The sequence below is a fragment of the Lathyrus oleraceus genome, chromosome 7 (genome assembly GCF_024323335.1).
Source record: "Lathyrus oleraceus cultivar Zhongwan6 chromosome 7, CAAS_Psat_ZW6_1.0, whole genome shotgun sequence".
Lineage (NCBI taxonomy): Eukaryota > Viridiplantae > Streptophyta > Magnoliopsida > Fabales > Fabaceae > Lathyrus > Lathyrus oleraceus.
In genome coordinates this window covers 9,312,247-9,332,277 of record NC_066585.1, presented here as the reverse complement: position 1 = coordinate 9,332,277, position 20,031 = coordinate 9,312,247, and the positions used below count along the sequence as shown (strand labels likewise).

The window sequence follows — 20,031 nt, the reverse complement described above, 5'->3', positions numbered from 1 at the left end:
AAGATGTGTGTGCTGTTTGGCGCTCAAGATGTTCTTGATCTCGTCAATGATGATTACATTCCGGTTGCACTTCCAGAAAATGCAACGGATGTACAGAGGAATGATCAGCTTGATCTGAGGAAGAAGGACCAGAAGGCGTTGTTCTACATCCATCAGTGTGTGGATGTGAACATGTTTGACAAAATCGCTTATTCGATGATGGAGAAGACTGCATGGGACACACTGGTATGGTGCTACGGTGATGATGCATCCGTGAAGAAGGTAAAGCTTCAGTCTCTCTAAGTAGTATGAGAATCTCGGCATGAAGAACAATGAGAAGGTATCTTACTATATCTCCAGAGTGATTCTTATCACAAATGAGACGAAGTTGTATGGAGAAACTCTCTCTGAAGAAAGTATCATTGAGAAGGTACTTAGATCTCTTACTCCTCAGTCTGATTATATTGTTATAGAAACTGAACATTCTAAGGATCTTAGCACCATGAGAATTGAAGAGCTGTAAAGCAGTCTAGAGGCACAAGAGTTGCGTCTGACTGAGAGAAACTCTGAAATAGAGGTAGAGCAACAGGCTCTGAAAGCAGCTTCTGGTAAGAAATATCAGAAGTAGTCTTGGTGAGAAGCCAGGTAATGGTGTTCAGAAGTCAGAAACCTCAACTTCTGAAAGGCAAAAGACTGCTTAGAAGGGGAAGGATAAGTATGACAAGAGGAAAGTTCAGTGCTATTGTGGTAAGAAGTTTGGCCACTTCGTTGCTGATTGTTGATCAAACAAGGAAAGGAAGTCAGAAGAAGCAAATGTAGGCAAAGGAGATTCTGATGATGAATTTGTGCTAATGATGGCTTCTGAATCTGATTATGCATATTTGAAGGTGTTTGGTTCTGTTTGTTACAAACATGTTCTAGATACTAAGAGAAAGAAGTTGGATGACAAAAGTCGAGTTATGTTGCTTGTAGGGTACCACAGTACAGGTGCTTATAAGCTCTATTCTCTTGTCAATAACAAGGTTGAATTCAACAGAGATGTAATTGTGAAGGAATCATAAGTCTGGGGTTAAAGTAAATCTTAATCAAACTCTAGTGTAGAGTTAACCTCTAAAGATACTTTAGAATCTGAAGGTTCTGAAGATGAGTGAGAATCAGAAAATAATTTTGAAGGTAAGCCTGACTCTGAAGGTGAATCTGATTCTGATCCAGATTCTGATGGTGATTCAGAATCTGGTGGAGATCTAGACTCTAGGAATATTCCATACTCTGAAGGTGGTCATGCCTCTGAAGGTGGTACTTCTGAGGTTTTAGCATTTGATATTGTTCCAGCATCCGAAGGAGATTCTTAACAACTTCAGATGCCACAAAGAATCAGAAGCATATCAATAAGGTTTGCAGAGTTTAACATGCTGCAAGATACTTAAGTAATCTCTTAAGAAGAAGTTATCAAGTGTGCCATATTAGTAGACTTTAAACCAGTGAGTACTGAAGAAGCGCTCAAGAAGAAAGTGTGGTTGAAGGCCACGAAATAAGAACTTGAGGCTATAGAAAAAAATAAGACTTGGAAGTTGACTGAGCTCCAAAGAACAAGAAAGTCATCAGTGTCGTATGGGTTTTCAAGGTAAAACTAAAGCCAAATGGATCAATTGGCAAACACAAAGCAAGGTTAGTAGAAAGAGGCTTCCTACAGAAACCTGGGTCAAATTACTTTAAAGTGTTTGCTCCTGTAGCAAGACATGAGAATTAGATTGGTGATTAGGACAACTGCTAACAGGAATTGGCATCTGATGCATTTGGATGTGAAATCTTCATTTCTGAACGGTCCATTGCAAGAAGAGGTATATATGTCACAACCTCCTAGATTTGTGAAAAAGAATCGGGAGGTATATATGTCACAACCTCCTGTATGGACTAAAACAAGCTCCTAGAGCTTGGAATCTAAAAATTGATTCATTTTTCAAGCTCCAAGGATTTAGAAAGTGTAGATTGAGTGGTGTCTATGTTTAGCATACTTCTGAAGGCAATATTATTTTAGTATGCCTATATGTTGATGACATATTGCTAACATGAAGTTGTGAACATGAGATAGCTAAGTTCAAGAAGGTGTTGATGAATGAGTTTGAAATAACTGATCTAGGAAATATGACATATTTTCCAGGGATGGGGGTTATGTACTCTGAGAAGGGTATCATTTTGCATCAGTCGATGTATGAACTTGAACTTCTGAAGAGATTTGAGTTGCTGAATTATAAGACTGCGGTCACACCTTCAAAAACAAATTACAAATTGGATTAGATCCTAAAGGTGATGATGTAGATGCTACAACTTTCAAGTAGTTGGTTGGCTTTATGAGGTATTTATGTAATACCAGACCTGACATTTGCTATGCAGTTGGAATGTTAGTAGGTTCATGAGTAAACTGAAGTGGTCTCATTACCAAGTTGTTGTCAGGATTTTGAGGCATATTAAGGACTATGAAGTATGGAGTTTTGTTCCTTTTTGGAGAAAATGCTAGTTCAAAGCTAATGTGTGTCGTAGACTCTTATTGGTGTGGAGACAAAGTTGATAGAAGAAGTACTTTTAGATATTTGTTTAAGTATCTGGGAAGTCCTATTTCTTGGTGTTCCAAGAAGCAACCAATTGTTGCTCTGTCAATCAATGAAATTGTAAGAGTAGTGGAAGTTTGTTATTCTCTCCCTTCTTCCATCTTCATCTTCTTCACCTTGTGCACCAATATATATATTCTTTTTCTACTATCTTTAAGCATTAAATTTTATTGATCAAAACACAAAAATTAAGAAAATTATTAATTTTATTGACAAGTAATGTCGTTTAATAAATTAACATACATATGAGTAACTTTTATTATATTTAATATAAGTTGTATGAAAAAAATATAACATAATTAAGAGAGATGCATTGATAAAAAGAATATTAATGTTATTATTATTTTTTATTATAAATAAAATAAAATAAAAATTATTAGAATCCTATAAGAAAATAATATGCTTTAGATAAGACTTTCATAACTTTTGCTCTTCTTCCGCCACATCACGCTTTTGAGGTTATTTGCAGTCCTATAGTTTATTTTTCCAACTTAATTTATGTAGTATTTTAGTTGGAAATGATGTTTGATAAAAAAGGAGCGAGGGGATGAGAAAATAATTCTTTAATTACAATTTTATGTTTGACAAGACCTTCAGTTTTATGCATACGTACCAACATAAAAATGAGGGATCAAAACTTCATAGTTCGTGGTAAAAATTTCAAAGAAATAGGTGAATTGATATTAACATAAGCTTAGAGATCTTTTGTTATCAAAAGGAAAATACTCAACCAAATATCCACCGATAATGAGGGATTTTCAGCATTTAAGAGGGAGGGCTCAAACTTGGATCTAATCAACAAATATGTTAAATGGAAAGACTTATAATCAAAATATCATGGAGATGAGAGAATTATATCTCAACAAAGGTAACTCAAATCTAACTGCTCTCTTTTGAAAAGTTAAAAGAAAAAGGCACAAAGTGGCCAAAAGGATTAGATGAGGTTGTTACTTCATTTTGTCTTTTGAAATTAAAATCAATATGATTAAGTTTATTTACAATGTGTGTATGTGTTATTAGAAGTAATTCATATTTATTAGTTGTACTATTTTCTTAGCCCCTAAGTTTGTTAGAGGGTATTTTAGTATTTTATCCTATTCTAGTAACCCTAGTTTTAGCTTATAAATAGGGTGACAATCATTGTAACTTTTATCATGTTTTGTAGCCGTCATTCTTAATAGAATATTTCCGTTCATCATTCATTCTACCTTTGCACCAACAATTGGTATCAGAGCCTGGTTCGGATTCATTGGGAAACACGGGAAACACGAGTGAACGTGAGGTCTTGTGTGTTTGATTTTGATTCTTAGATTCGTGTTGAATCTTGAACAAAATCTGATCAGAATTTTAATTCTGTGGGTTGGGAAACACTGTGTGAGAAATCTGAGTGTACTGTGCAAGGTAGAAAGATGAACGGAAATGGCAACATGAACACCAAACTTCCAGTATTTGACGGTAAAAACTGGAATCGTTGGATGATCCAAATGCGTGTACTGTTCGGTGCTCAAGATGTTCTAGATCTTGTCACTGATGGTTATGTTCCGGTAGCAGCAAATGCGACGGATGAACAGAAAAACACGCAGAAGGAAGTAAGGAAGAAGGATCAGAAAGCATTGTTCTTCATTTATCAATGTGTTGATGTAAATGTGTTTGAGAAGATTGCAGATTCAACGACAGCAAAGGCTGCGTGGGACACACTGGTTAGATGTTATGGTGGTGACGCATCAGTGAAGAAGGTGAAGCTTCAGTCCTTGAGAAAGCAATATGAGAATCTCAACATGAAGAATAATGAGAAAGTTTCTGAATACATCTCCAGAGTGATTCTGATCACTAATGAGATGAAAGCGTGTGGAGAAACTCTTTCTGAAGAAACAATCATGGAGAAGGTATTGAGATCCCTTACCTCTCAATTTGATTACATTGTGGTAGCAATAGAACATTCCAAAGATCTGAGCACCATGAGAATTGAAGAGCTGCAGAGCAGTCTAGAAGCGCAAGAGTTGCGTTTGACTGAGAGAACTTCTGAAAGGGAAGTAGAGCAGCAGGCTCTGAAAGCAACTTCTGATAGGAGGTATCAGAAGCAGTCAGAAGCCAGGAGAAGATCTGATGGTGGTCAGAAGTCAGAAAGCTCAACCTCTGATAGACAAAAGAATGCTCAGAAGGGAAAAGAGAAGTATGACAAGAAGAAGATCCAATGTTACTGTTGTAAGAAGTTTGGTCACTTTGCTAGAGACTGTTGGTCAAACAAGGAGAGAAAATCAGAAGAAGCAAATATAGCCAGAAGTTCTGATGACGAATCTGTGCTATTGATGGCCTCTGAATCTGATGACATGGATCTGATAGACTGGTGGTATATGGACACTGGCTGTTCAAATCATCTTACTGGAAACAAGAAATGGCTGGTTGACTTTGACTCTGAAAAGAGGACAAAGATCAGATGTGCTGATGACAAATATCTTAATGCAGAAGGTATGGGAAATGTCAGAGTGATTCTGAACAATGGGAAAACAGCATTGATTCAGAACGTGTGGTATGTACTTGGCATCAGAAGCAATCTGATGAGTGTGGGACAATTAATTGAGAAAGGTTTTTCAGTTACCATGAAGGACAATCTTCTGAAGCTGTATGACTGCAATCAGAAATTGATTATGGAGTCAGAACAGGGAAGGAATAGAACATTCAAGGTGAATGTCAGAACTGCAGACTCAGAATGTCTTAGTGCAACAAGTGCTGAGAAGGAGAGTGAGTTGTGGCACAGAAGATTTGGTCATTTGAATTTCAGAAGCTTAAAACATCTGAATTCAAAGAAGTTGGTACATGGAATTCCTGCAATTAAGAAGCCTGAAAAGTCATGCAAAGTTTGCATGGAAGGAAAACAACCACGATTGCCATTTGCGTCAGAAACTGCTCCAAGAGCAAAACATGCCTTGGGAGTTGTACATTCTGATGTGTGTGGTCCATTTCCAGTAGCATCGATTGGAGGGAATAAATACTTTGTGTTATTTGTTGATGAATTCACAAGAATGACATGGGTATCCCTTATTAAGTTTAAACACGAGGTGTTTGATGAATTCAAGAAGTTCAGAATGAAGGCTGAGAATCAGAGTGGTCAGAAGTTGAAGATTCTTAGAACTGACGGTGGAGGTGAGTATAACTCCAAAGAGTTCCAGAAGTTCTGTGAGGAGAATGGAATTGAGCATGAGGTTACTGCTCCTTATACCCCTCAACACAATGGTCTTGCTAAAAGAAGAAATCGCACTTTGCTTGATATGGTGAGAAGCATGCTAAAGGAGAAGAAACTTCCTCAGAAGCTCTGGGGAGAAGTTGTTGCCACTGCAACGTATGTACTCAACCGATGTCCTACGAAGAAGTTGAAGGAAATAGTTCCAATACAGAAGTGGACTGGAGATAAGCAAAGTGTTAGTCATCTGAAGGTATTTGGTTCTGTTTGCTATAAACATGTTCCAAGTTGAAAGCTCATTGAAGCAAACAGAATGAACCAATCCAAATCAATTCAAAAATGATTCAATAAATCCCAATAAAAATCATGGCTAAACAGCATTCATCACATGATCATCATACCAAAACTCAAGTCATTTGGACAAGTGGAAGCATGGCAAATAAATTCCATAAGGCAAGGCAAGGCAAAACAAGCTCAAATGAGGCACAAATTCATACATCAACTTCACACAAGCCTAAAACAGAATTCACACATGATAAATGCATCCAATCAAAGCCAAGATAAACTTCAAAGTGTTTAGAAACAACATGCAAAATTTCAAGTTCATATGATAAACATCAAGCATTTCACAAATCATCTAAGTTCAACACTCATCAAAAGTCCAAATATGACCAATCAGCAAAGAAAATCCCAAACAAATCATAAATGCATCCAAAAATTCTACACATATTCACAAGCAATCCTAACATCCAGAGGTAGCATCATGCAAAAATTCACATCATCTGGCATTGAATTGGCATGGTAAATAAAATCCACAAGTCAAGAAAGCAAAGGTGTGACACACATTGTCACACCTCCATTAATCACATCATATCTCATCAACCAGGAATGCAAAAAATGCAAACTCTATACCAAAATGTCCCTAAGGATGTCTATTTTAAGCACACACAATTTCAAGAATGTTGGATAAAATCTCATCATTTCACAATCAAAATGGCAAGGCATGTCAAGAAAACACATGTACACACAATCCCTAGCCAAAATTAAAATCCAACAGTGCACAATTTCTGGAAAAATCATCAAAAAATAGTAGAGATCATGAAGAACATTATGCAAAAAATCTCATGTGATTTGGATAAGTAATCATGGAGATATGATTTTTTGAAGTGGAGAAAAAATAAAAAAACATAGAAAGGCATGGTATGAACATGTGAGAAATGATGAACTAAAAATGCACATGGCCAAATATGGATGTCCAGCGTGGGGAATCGAAGGGAGTACGGTTTCAAACTGAGCGCGCGCCAACGGATGAAACTCACCGTTTCACTAATGGACCAGGACACGTGGTCCAATGCATGGCGCTATAACATCAAAATTCATGCAGCAAGCGCAAAAATGAATCAAACAACTTCTGGAATTGGAAAACTTGAAGCACCAACCCTCAGATGATTAGTGATCAATTCATGAGACCCTTAGGCTTGAACCTTTTAACCTCTTTATCTTCTGAACAAGACTTGGGAGGATGACTTGCTTAAGGTCTCCACATGATATGCAAATATGCAATGCCTAATGACCTAAAAAATGAAATGCAATATGCTAAGCTAGTCCCAAGAGAGGAGGGCAAATTTTGAGGTGTTACAGGCATGACTAGGAGGTATTGGTGGTGGTTGAGCCTCATCTTCATCGTCGTTGTTCAGGATGTGATTAACCTGTATCTCGGTCTCCTCTTCTTCTTCATCAACAACGTCGACTTCTACTTCTGCTTCTGGGTTGAGTTCATCTGACCATTGTGCATCATTTGCAGCATCTTCACCAGCTGCATCCTGATCGGTTAGTTGAGACTGTTGAGACGGTATACATGGTTGTAGAGTAATGTACAACTCGATACAATCCATGCCTGAATGTTCATGACTAAGAAACATGTTTTGAACATCTTCATCGTCTCGTATCTTAAGGGGGAAAACTTGCATTGACCATTCTCAAAAAATATAGGATTTTGATATGTCATCTTTGACACAATACCTGATCCTATAAAGGATTGTATTCTTTTTTTCAAATGCAAAAAGGTTGCATTTCTCTTCATCGTGACTCTAATGGTATCAGTGTTTCTAAAACAAAAACCATGAAGCTCAGACTCAAAAGTTTCACCGTTGCAGTGAACGTTGACACTGTATAATGATGAAGATGACATTTTGGAGATGAAAACTATTTTGCAAGTGCAGATGAATGTGAGTGAAGTGTCTTGGATGTTGATAGTAAGACACTTAAATAGATGGTATCAGTCTCTCACATGCTAGCTAGTTCTGAGATGATGTGTCGGACATTGAAGCTACTCTGAGATAATGTGTCAAGCATGCAAGTCAGTTCTGAGATGAGGTGTCTGTCATGCAATTCAGTGTGAGTTGATGTGTCAAGCATGCTAGCTAGTCATGAGTTGATGTGTCTGTCATGCAAGACAGTGTGAGTTGATGTGTCAAGCATGCTAGCTAGTCAAGACAGAAGTGAGTCTTCAGCATGCAGGATACTAGAGAGCCACGTGACTGAGATGATGTGTCAATCTGCAAGACAGTGTGAGTTGATGTGTCAACCAGGCAAGCTATCAAGAAGTGACTCTTCAGTATGCAGGAGACAAGATAGCCATGTGTCGGACATGTAAGACAGTTCTGAGATGATGTGTCAGTCAGGCAAGACAGTGTGAGTTGATGTGTCAGACAGGCAACCTATCAAGAAGTGAGTCTTCAGCATGCAGGATACTAGAGAGCCACGTGTCTGAGATGATGTGTCAGTCAGGCAAGACAGTCTGAGTTGATGTGTCAGACAGGCAAGCTATCAAGAAGTTAGTCATCAGCATGCAGGAGACAAGACAACCACGTGCCGGACACCTAAGATGGTCAGACATGATGTGTCAACCAGGCAAGGCATCAAGAAGTTAGTCATCAGCATGCAGGAGACAAGACAGACACGTGTCGGACACCTAAGATGGTCAGAGATGATGTGTCAATCATGCAAGCCATCCATAAGTAAGTTGTTCAGCATGCAGGAGACAACAGTGCCACGTGTCAGACATGCAGAAGGTGGCGCCAATTGGTTTGGCGCCTACACTTAAGGCTTGCACATGGTCGCCAATTTGAATGGCGCCCCCATGGAGTCAGTCCTCGAAACCAAGCATTCAGAACTAGCCTTGCATGCATGTACCCTATGGTGTCGCCAATTTGAATGGCGCCCCCTCTTTATTATTGTACATGGTCGCCAAATGAGGTGGAGACACCATGCAAACACAATTTTTTATGCTCTCCTCCATTTGCCTATAAATTCATCCACTCCTTCAACAATTCTTCCACACCAACATTCTCACTACTTCATCTACATCACTTCTTTTACAATTTCATCTTCAACAAAATCTTCCAATTTCATCTACACCAACTCCCCAACAATATGTCTTTACTCACAATGGGCGAAGCACACAGAGGAACAGTTGCAAACATCACAACATACGTAAGTTTTTTCTTATACTAATTTTTTATGTTTCATCTCCACCAACCCTATTTTATTTTGAAATACCAACTTAGTCAAGTGTTACATTATTTCTATTATAGGATGTATCAAGGTTTCGAACTCGAGTCCACGAATTTGTCCCAATGGACCCGATGATTCAACCTTATGTTGAACTCGCCGGTTTTGGTCACATTAGCAAGATTATGTCTTGGTCTATAGATAACAAGTTCATTCTAGCCTTATGCGAAAGATGGAGGCCAGAGACACACACATTTTGGTTTCCAACCGGTGAGTGTACCGTGACGTTAGAAGACGTCTACATGCTTTTAGGACTACGAATTGAAGGCAAAGCTGTTAATGGTAAGACCAACTATGCAAATTCAATTTGCATGGAGCTTTTAAACACTGATTTGTTAGATGATAATGCTAGAGGTCAAGGTATACTACTCTCACGCCTAAAGTCATATTATAATAGTTTATATTTAGATGAGCATTCTACCGAAGATGCTTGAATAATCAAAACTAGGTGTTACATTATGTTGTTACTAGGATCCTTTTTATTTCCCGAAGGTAGTGGTTCTAGCATGCATATTATGTACTTACCTTTACTTAGACATATAGATAGAATAGGTAGTTATAGTTGGGAATCCGCATGTCTAGCCTATCTCTATAGTTCGTTGTGCAAAAACTCCCACAAAGACACTTCTACATTTTCTGGATGTGCTGTTTTGCTACAAGCATGGGGATGGTCAAGACTACCGTCTCTAGCACCGGTCAATAACAACCCCTTCACTTTTCCATATGAAAAAAAGTAAGTTGTTTAAATTGCTATATCTTTACTTCCTTCCTTACAGTTTAGTACCCATAACTAATTTATTTTAACTTTTTGGTGTAGATGGTCGGCACGTGGTATGAATTACAGCAGATGTCCGAGACACTGTATTACTCAGTATCGCAACCTGTTGGATCACCTTCGACCGACAGACGTAAGCAAAATAACTTCATTAATTCGTCATATTATGTTGACTTTTTCTACATTCATTTAAATCCTATTGTCTTTAACATTTCAGTTCATTTGGCGTCCATACCTTAATATGGATCATGAGCATCAGATCAACCCTGAAGACGCAGCCGTATGGACAACATGCACACCGATAATACGGTTCACAACAGTGGAGATGCACAACACCGATCGTGTGAAGCTGCAGTTCGGTATGGTCCAGAATATCCCAGACCCCCCAGCTAGCCTAGGAGAATGGCATATGCGTAAAGTGAACGACCAATGGAACTACAACCCTTGGCAAACCTTCGCAAGATCAGAGTGTCGCAAGTGGAAGCACCGTCATGACCATGTCTTAACTGACGCAGTCATGCCAAATGAGGTAAAACCAAGTCGTATTTATATGGCTTGGTATAGATCGGTTGGATTTCAATTCATCGCCGATGATATGTACCTCTACAACCCACGCCAGACAAGTTACACACAAGAAGGATCAACATCTAACCCCCAACAACATTCTCATCCCGGTTACTCACAACCACCTATCCGTCAAACTTTCCGTTCCACAAACACACAAACATACAACCAAAACATGCCATTCACCCAACCCCAATACCAAGAACATCCCCCATACCACCACCAACAAATGGACCATCAACCTTCGACCGAACATCGCTTCGCACCCACACCATCACCCTACCAAAGTCGCCTTAGCCAAAACACTAACCGCCCCTCCTCCTACCGTAGCCAAGAACCCCAAACATCACAATACCAAAACATCCCACAACCATACCCTTTCCAAACACCCCAACAACCTTTCCAACCGTTCCTAGACCCATCATTCACACCCATGTCTCCCTTCAACCGTCCCGGTCGCCCATCCATGAGTCAACCACACCCCAACTTCTCTGGCATGGGTCATGAGCTCAGCTACGCCGGTACACCATCATTGAATACTGAAGACTATGCTGAGTTGGCTGAATACCTCAACGGATCTTCTCCTGTAGGAGGTAATGACGCTCCTGGACCATCAGATGAACAAACACCGGTGCAGAATCGTCAACGTGGGTTAGGGCCAAGGGTTAGGATAGCTAGGGGATGTGGGACCGGAGGTCGGTTAGGTGATCCCGGTCATCACCATTAGGATTCTTTGTGTAAAATCCAAATTTTATTAATATCAATTCATATTATGTCAAATTTATCTTTGTGTAAACTCCAAACATTTAGTTTCTTTGTCTAAACTCCATTTTGGCAAAATTCACATATACATGTTTTGACTGAAACTCCATTGAGATGTCTACTTAAAATAAACACATATCATAATACAAAACATTATAGGTCAGAAACCCTAATTCAAGGGCTTGTTATTGTTATGTTGAAGGGCTTGAATTTGGTCCCTTTTGGCAAAATTCACATACACATGTTTTGACAGAAACCCTAATTTTGGGTCAAGTTCGCAAGGACCTAACTCACTCATTTTTAATTATTTTGAGGCGGGACCAAGTGCATTGGAAAATTTAAGATGTCTACTTCACTTGTTATGTTGGACAAAAATTCATAACTCTAACACAAACACATGCAATAATACAAAACATTATAGGTCAGATAACAGTTAAAATGTCAAAGAGTCCAAGTTCAGGTGCCCACACCTTTCTCATAAAAATTGAAAATGATGCAAAACTTTAGTCCAAATTCATTATCTTGAAAAGATCTACAACTTTTATGTTGAAGGTTTTGTCATTTGAGGCTTTTATCATTCAAACAGAAGGGCTAGAAGTTGGTCCCTTTTGGCAAAATTCACATACACTTGTTTTGACATAAACCCTAACTTTGGGTCAAGTTCGCAAAGACCTAACTCACTCATTTTTAATTATTTTGAACTGGGACAAATTGAATTGGAAAATTTAAGATGTCTACTTCAAATGTTATGTTGAACAAAAATTCATATTCCTAAAGGAAACACATGCAATAATACAAAACATTATAGGTCAGATAACAGTTCAAAAACTCAGAAGTCCAACTTCAACTGCCCATAACTTTCTCATAAAAAATACAAATGATGCAAAATTTATATCCAAATTCATTGTCTTGAAAATATCTACAACTTTCATGTTGGAGGTTTTTTCATTTGAGGCTTTTTTTAAGGGAGTCGCCAATTGAATTGGCGCCTCCTCTTAAAAATAACACATAGGCGCCAATTGGATTGGCTAGGGCAGGTGCCCTAGCCAATCCAATTGGCGCCTCCTTGCAATTTTTAAGAGGGGTCGCCAATCCAATTGGCGCCTCCTCCTAAAAATGGGGTATTTTGGGAATTTTGCTGAAAAGTGGGGTATTTTGGGAATTACTTCGAAAAAGTGGGTTATCTTGGTAAAAAAACCCCCCGTTGCATCAACTTATTTTTCAAAATTTTAATTTAAATTACACAATATATTTGTAGTTGTGAGAAATTATTTTTAATTTATATTGATACTTAATCCTCAATAAATATATTATGATAGCTTAAATTTATTATATAATTTATAACCTTACACTGCATGATATGATTAGGAGAGTCCACTTACATGATACTCATGTGAATTTGATTGAAAACCTTTAATTTGATGTTTTTTTATTTTCTTGTGAAAGGGAACTTTTTCTATTGGGCATTCTTCAATGATTTTACCATCATAAGATCATAAGATGGTCTTTTTTGCACAATGTTTCTTGTAAAGGTTGGATAAAGCTATTTGGCAATGAAATGGAAATAAAACAAGGATATATATTTCAAATTATGAATGATAAAATGCATAATAAATCAAGTAATCTTATTAAACCTATAAGGATTTAAACTTTTTATACCTGGATTTTATGATTTTTTAACAAAGGATGCTTTATAGAAGGTTGCTTCTGGATATTAATACAACCAAAATCAATGTCCACACGATGCTGGATATGTTAACAAAAATTACAACCATGTAAAACAGATGTAAAACAAATTATAACAAAGGAAAATAAATAATAAACAATACCAACGATATCAAATATAGTAAAATAACTTGTCTCATTTGATAGAGTTTCAGTTCTTGCATCAAACATTGCTACATGTTATGCAAAAGCTAAGAACTACCACCAAAAGTAACGTCAGGATTTTATAGAATTTACTTTTAATTGATTTTTATGTAATACTTGTTCAATTATTTATACGTATTTATACTAATACTAACTTAAGCTTCCTATATAAAATTGAACACATAATTTCGAGTTTAAAAATAAAAATAAAAATGATATTAAATTTAAATAAATGATTAAAAAAATTCAATTAATCTATTCAATATATTGTTATAACCATTAATAGTTTATAACTTGGTGATTTTAAATAATAAACTTGTTAATAGTAAAATAAGATATTAATTATTTATGATCTTTAAGACGCTTGGGATTTGACAATCTAGTGATTTTAATATATTTATGTTGTGCTATTAAATTTTAAAATAATTTATATAATATAAATAAAATTATAACTTTTTGAAATATGACTTTTTAGATTAATTGAATAACTAATGTATTTGATCAATATATAGATTAAATATATCAATTATTTAATAAATATAAAATTTGATGTTTGATTAAAAAAGAAATGAAGGAAGTACACCAACTTTATATATTTTTTTGTTGACTCAATATTTGTTTCATTGTGAATTTAGAAACTAAAAATAATAATAATAATAATAATAATAATAATAATAATAATAATAATAATAATAATAGTGATAATAATTATTATTATTATTAAGATTATAATTATTATGAATAAGATTACCTGAATAATAATAATAATAATAATAATTAAATGTAATTGAATAAATTAAATAAGTATCTTGAATCATGTAATCCATAATCTAAAGAAATTATTAATAATCATTAATATTTTAAAATTCGTAAACAAATTTGAATTTAAACTTTACAAGATCAATCATTCTAAAGAAATTCAATCATGCTATATCCGAAGCGGCCTCATTTTTTAGAAAAGAAAAACGGTATATATATATATATATATATATATATATATATATATATATATAATATATATATATATATATATATATATATATATACATATATTATATATATATATATATATATATATATATATATATTATATATATATATATATATATATATATATATGTTGATAAAAGTGAAACAGTTTCATTTTTTTTTATAGATTCACCATCTTAATTCTTATTGAATTTATTCATAATTTTTGAAAAATGATTAATATTTAACATATAAATAAAATTATAACTTTTGAAAAATGATTAAAATAATAAATGTACTTCATCATTTCTTTGTTATAACCAAATTTCGACTTTTAGAATCATTGAATAACTATTGTATCTGATTCATATTTATTTCATATATATAGTTTTATATTCAACATCTTAAGTCTAAAGATTTTCTTTTTACAATCATGTGATATAAATAATTTTTATGTTGTACCTTTTAAATTTTAAAATTATTTATATATTATAAATGAAATCTTAACTTTTTAAAAATTCATAAAATAATAAATGTATTATATCTATTTTTTATTATAATCAAGTTTTGAATTTTTATATTTATATAACAACCAATGTCTTATTAAATATACTCTTTATTATACAATATATTTAAAAATATTACATTAATACTTAAATCTTTGCACTATAAGGATTTTTTTTAAAATAACCAACTTTTTCAAAAAAAATACGAAAATAACCATGTTTTCAAAAAAATACCAAAATAACCAACTTTGGGAGAGGATGCGTCGTGTGGATTGGCGCGTCCACACACCTTTAAGCGAAGCGCAATCACACACTCGCATTGATGGACTGAACAGAGTCGCCACCGAACTTTATTTATTCCTAAAAAGGAAAGGGGAAATATCGATAAAACCCAAGAAAAAAACGACAATGATTATTGGTCGTCGCAACCAAATCAGGGTTCGGGAGTCGGTTACGCAAGGGAAAGGTATTAGCACCCCTCACGTCCGTTGTATTCAATGGGAACCGTTTAGTTAGTTTCGTTTTGAATGTTAGCTTATGTTAGTCTTCTCAAGTTATTATGGGGGAGAGAAAGAATAGAAGAGGGAAGAAATGTTTTTAGATTTTTCGACGAAGGACTAAACCTAAGTTTTTTATTAGTGGGTCTGACAAGATTTATAAATCCTGCTCCTACGTATCTCAAAAGAGAAATCAAGGCTTACGTAGTTCTGGGTAGAAAAATGTTTGTTTGTTGGTCGATTTTAGCGAAAGCTATGCTGTATTAATCGACGAAAACATTGTTTTACCCAAAACAGATGAGGAGTGAACGCATACCACACATCGAACGGATTTATAAATCTACATTCGGAAAAGCGTCACTTATCTCGACTCAACAATCGTGGCCGAAACATTGTTTTGCATCACCTTAAGACAATATGTCTTTCGTTTATGAAAAAGGTTTTTGATTAATCACATGGCGGCGAGAAAGAGTTTGATCGGTTGGATGTATTTTTAGTGATGACGAGAACTTGGATGAGCGAGATATCCATCTCAAATCCTAGTCTCAGGAGTGCACGGTATACACCATGTTCCACTTCCATCTTTATTGAAAAAAATGTTTAATAAAGATTAAGTATTTTTAGGTTTGATTGAGAAAGGGTTTGAAGAAACCGCATTGACAATTTTAGACGATAGCGAGAGTTAAGATAGGCAAGGCATCCACCTTGAATCTTAATCTCAGGAGTGCACGGTATACACCATGTTCCATTTCCATCTTTATTGAAAAAGTGTTAAGGTAGGAATGAAGTATATTTTTTGAATTTTGAAAGACGAATATTTGATGAGAACGAGACATGAGCCTCGGGATCAATCACTCGGGGTTCCACTGGAATGCTAGATTCCAATGGTCCTTTTTCATTCGAATTATTTAAGAAAATTATTTAATGGACAACAAACACTTGATAAGAATCAAATGTTCAAAGGGTTACGCCAGAATGCTTGATCCCAACGGCCCTTATTTTGTCAAAGTTAATTATCAAGCGTTTTAAGAATGAAAGGGAGGAATAAACGGTTAATCCAAAACAAGGGGCTCAGGACTGATTATTCGAGGGTTCCCACCGGAATGCAAGATTCAGATGGTCCTCTTCTTTCAGGTTTTTAAAAAAGGGAATTTAATCGGGTTGTAAAGATAGTTTAAAAATAAAATAAAATTATAGGGATAAAATTAATTTTACAATTTTATATATATATATATATATATATATATATCGAATTAATTAATTATATATATATATATATATATATATATATATATATATATGATCGAATTCCCACCCGAATGCTAGATTCTAATGGGAGGAAATGAAATTAAATGTCGAAACTATGGAAAGTTAGTGAAATTTAAATTGAAAAATTTAGTGAATTTGAAAGTGATTATTTATATGTGTAAAGGTATGAACATGGAAACCAATAACCTAATTAAATTAACTAACACGCAAAAATCGACTAACCGAATAAAACCCAATATCGGAAAGTCAACCATTAATTAAATCTAAAAGGTAAACATTTAAAAATCTAAACAACTAAATAACAATTAAATTAAATTGATAAAAATATAAAAGTAAAATAAATAGCAAGAAATTATAAAAATTTAAATGAAATAGTAAGCATAAAAATAAAAATATGGAGATATGCTACTCCCAAGTATCAAACCCATCCCACTAAAGAAAGTGAAACTGCTCTCTCTCCACTAGGACACTTATGGTCATCTATTATTTTAATGATAACTTGAATATATGAACAGGGATAGCTAAAGGTAGTTTAGAATACAAATGAATTAAAATGAGATGGGCTACTGTTAATGGACCACTAATTAAAATTATGGAGGAATATAAAACGTAACCCTAGCCGCCTGGCTGTTGGGTTGAGATAACCATACATTAGTACCATTAACTCCAGCAGACAATAGTTAATGGAAAATTGCAAAAAAAAATTAAACGGTCATTTAATTTTTTAAAGAGATTTTAAATGCTCTTAAAATAAATAAAAAGAAAATGAACTGGGAACATGAAACAAATCCAAAGGATCCGTTCGTCTTCCTCACGAAGACAAACCTCTTCCTCTCTCAATCTCTCCTAAAGCAAACACCTTTCCAACTCTTAATCTCTCGTCGTCTCTCAATCGCTCATCTCCTCAAACTTTTGCACCTACCTCACAATACCCTACTCTCACCCTAAAATGCACAAATCCATGGCTCTCAAAGAAAATCAAATAATAATGCTCACCTTCGGCGGTGGTTTCCAAGAACTCCCACGACAGCTTTTCGGTGGAGAATGTTGGTTTTTTGCTACAGCTCCCTCTCCTCTTCTGGATTTTTCGTCGTCTCCAAGATTAGGTTTTTTAGTTTGGAAAAGTTTAGGGTTTCTTTCGCCTCCAAGATTTAGGGTTTTCGTCGTGGTTTTTGCCTCTCCCTACAGTATTCGCTTTGCTCCTTTTTATACTCAACAACTTAGGGTTCTGAGCTAGCTTATGGAGATCCAAAAGGGCATCTCCTGGAAGTACTTTAAGGCGCTCAGATTTTGGTCTGCCTTATTTGACGTTAATTCGGAAACGGTAATACAAACCTACACTTTCTTCTTCTAACTTTGTCTCAATTCCGTTTTGGGTTGTTTGTTAACTTTTACCGTCTTACCGAGTTGATGTATTTTTTACTGCAGTGAATTTCCGCTACACATTTGAAAAAAAATGGAAGGTGTGTTGCTGAACTAATGGAATGGGATCGTGTTTGATTTGTTGTTGTTGATACTTGCAGCTTAACATTTCAGATGAAGATATTAATCCATACTTTCCAAAATGCTGAAAGGCAACATAATATTACCATTGATGGAGTAGGAATCTCTTATCTTTACGTTGTAACAAAAATTGTTTCAAGTGAATTTCTTCATTGGTAGCAGCGACCACTCCATTGGGACAAAAGCTTGTAAAGTTAATTGCGTAGGTTAGAGTCAAATCCTAACATCATTGTTGACTTGTTGTAAAAAGGTTCATACTTTCTGGTTCATTTATTCATTTGTGGAGTAAGCAGTTTGGATTTGGGGAATAGTTCTTTAGCTCATTTGTTTTTATCGATCCTTTTTGCTATTGCAGATTGAACGTGATGCTGGTCGTTTGATTGATTGTAGAGCTAGGATGAAATTCAGTCCTTTAGGGGCTTGTGCACTGGCCGGTACATGGCTCCCCATTGACCGGTTCATGACATCAGATGCATTGGGATTTACAGCTCCGATGAGGAATAGGTATCTTACTTTTTACTTGCTTGAAATCAATCCATTTAGTTGTACTTGACATATGATTAATGTTAACTATGTGAATGTTCAAATGCAACCTTTTTACCTAAATAACTGACTATATTGTTATATTGAATAGTATTGATGCAGTTTCTGACCGAGATTTTCTACTGGAGTTTCTTTCTGCTAATGCCATCACAGCAGTGCATCTTTCTCGATTGGGTGAAGAATGGGTATTGTGGGCTTCAGAAGAATTTGGATTTATCACTCCAAGCGACTCTGTTTCAACAGGAAGCAGCATAATGCCTGAGAAAAAGAATCTAGACCCAATGGAACTTGTTTGTGGTAAGTCTGGCAGAGTCATAGGGGGTTTGGTCACTCTTCTAACAGCGTGCAAAGGACTTCCACATGCTTACAATCGCGATTTGCAGGTAGTTAGATAATCAAAGTATATTTTATGGCTGTGCATGTTTTATGTTATGTTATTGCATTCGTTTGTTTTGTCTAAGCACTATTTATTTGAGATTCATTATAGAAAGTTGCTTTCTGTTGTAAGTAGGAAGACGAAGAACCAGTGTTTGACAGTGTTAGAGCTATTTTGGGAATGCTTGAAGTCTCAGCAGAATTTGCAATGAACATTACTTTCAATCGGGAAAGAATACAAAAGTCTTTACCTGCTGGTTTTCCTGGTGCAACAACACTTGCTGACTATCTTGTTAAGAAGGTAAGCCACATTAATTTAGCCTTCTCTCAATAAGCATCCCATCTTGAACTTCGTCCCATAGAGTACCTTTTGGTGCTTGAGCGTTGTTGTTGACTGCCTGTGATATTGTTGGATTGAATTTGGAAGAATTCTGCTAGTAGCTTTTATGCAAATACACACCTGTTATGGATGTATAGGCTGCAATATGATGGTTATGACATGAATTTGATCTTAATCAAAATGCACACTTGATATGAAGTGAGGCTGCTAGGTGAATGTTAACTGATTTGACCATGCTGTTAATGCCTGCCTGTAGGTTACTTGGATCACCAATTCAGTAGCATAGCTTAGATTATCAGTTTAGTGTAGACATTAGCATAATTTTGCTTGGTTTGTTTGCTGCTGCTATGCTATGTACAACATGCATGTTTTTCTGTTATGAAAATTTTGCAGGTTAAGGTTGGTTTAAGATGGTCGCACGTGAAGGACGTGTTTGGTGGTTTGAAAATGAACGGTTATTGCAGGATGATATCGCGCCACATTGAGTTTTAACCGGGGTCTCTAAGCACCATGGTTAGTTCAGAAATTTAACCATTTTGAAATGGTTTCGGTGGGTGTGTGGTCTCAGGTGAAGCATCCTTAAAATCCCTAAAGTCATAATCTAAATCATCAATGTGATCCAAACCGGAGCTTGATAATTCAGAGGGAATCACGTATCAAAATCATGAATGAGGGTGAGAGATGAATTTATAAAGTTGGGGATGGTTAACCGAATCG

The 20,031-nt window shown here is 35.6% G+C and overlaps 1 protein-coding gene across 1 annotated transcript; it reads left to right on the top strand.

The window, feature by feature from the left end:
- Positions 1-3: 3 nt before the first annotated feature.
- On the top strand, positions 4-19,806 carry LOC127101706 (argininosuccinate lyase, chloroplastic). The gene is made up of 7 exons (XM_051039160.1): positions 4-261; positions 867-966; positions 1,192-1,286; positions 18,412-18,560; positions 18,691-18,982; positions 19,111-19,275; positions 19,708-19,806. The coding sequence occupies exons 1-7, from the start codon at positions 4-6 to the stop codon at positions 19,804-19,806; spliced, it is 1,158 nt and encodes a 385-aa protein (XP_050895117.1).
- The last annotated feature ends 225 nt before the right edge of the window (positions 19,807-20,031 follow it).

Bases quoted from the DNA above. Each gene is read 5' to 3' on its own strand.
- LOC127101706 (XM_051039160.1), top strand. From the start codon at position 4: ATGTGTGTGCTGTTTGGCGCTCAAGATGTTCTTGATCTCGTCAATGAT. The intron at 967-1,191 runs GTGCTTATAAGC...ATTCTGATCCAG, and splicing joins TGTAGGGTACCACAGTACAG to ATTCTGATGGTGATTCAGAA. The intron at 18,561-18,690 runs GTATCTTACTTT...TATATTGAATAG, and splicing joins ACAGCTCCGATGAGGAATAG to TATTGATGCAGTTTCTGACC.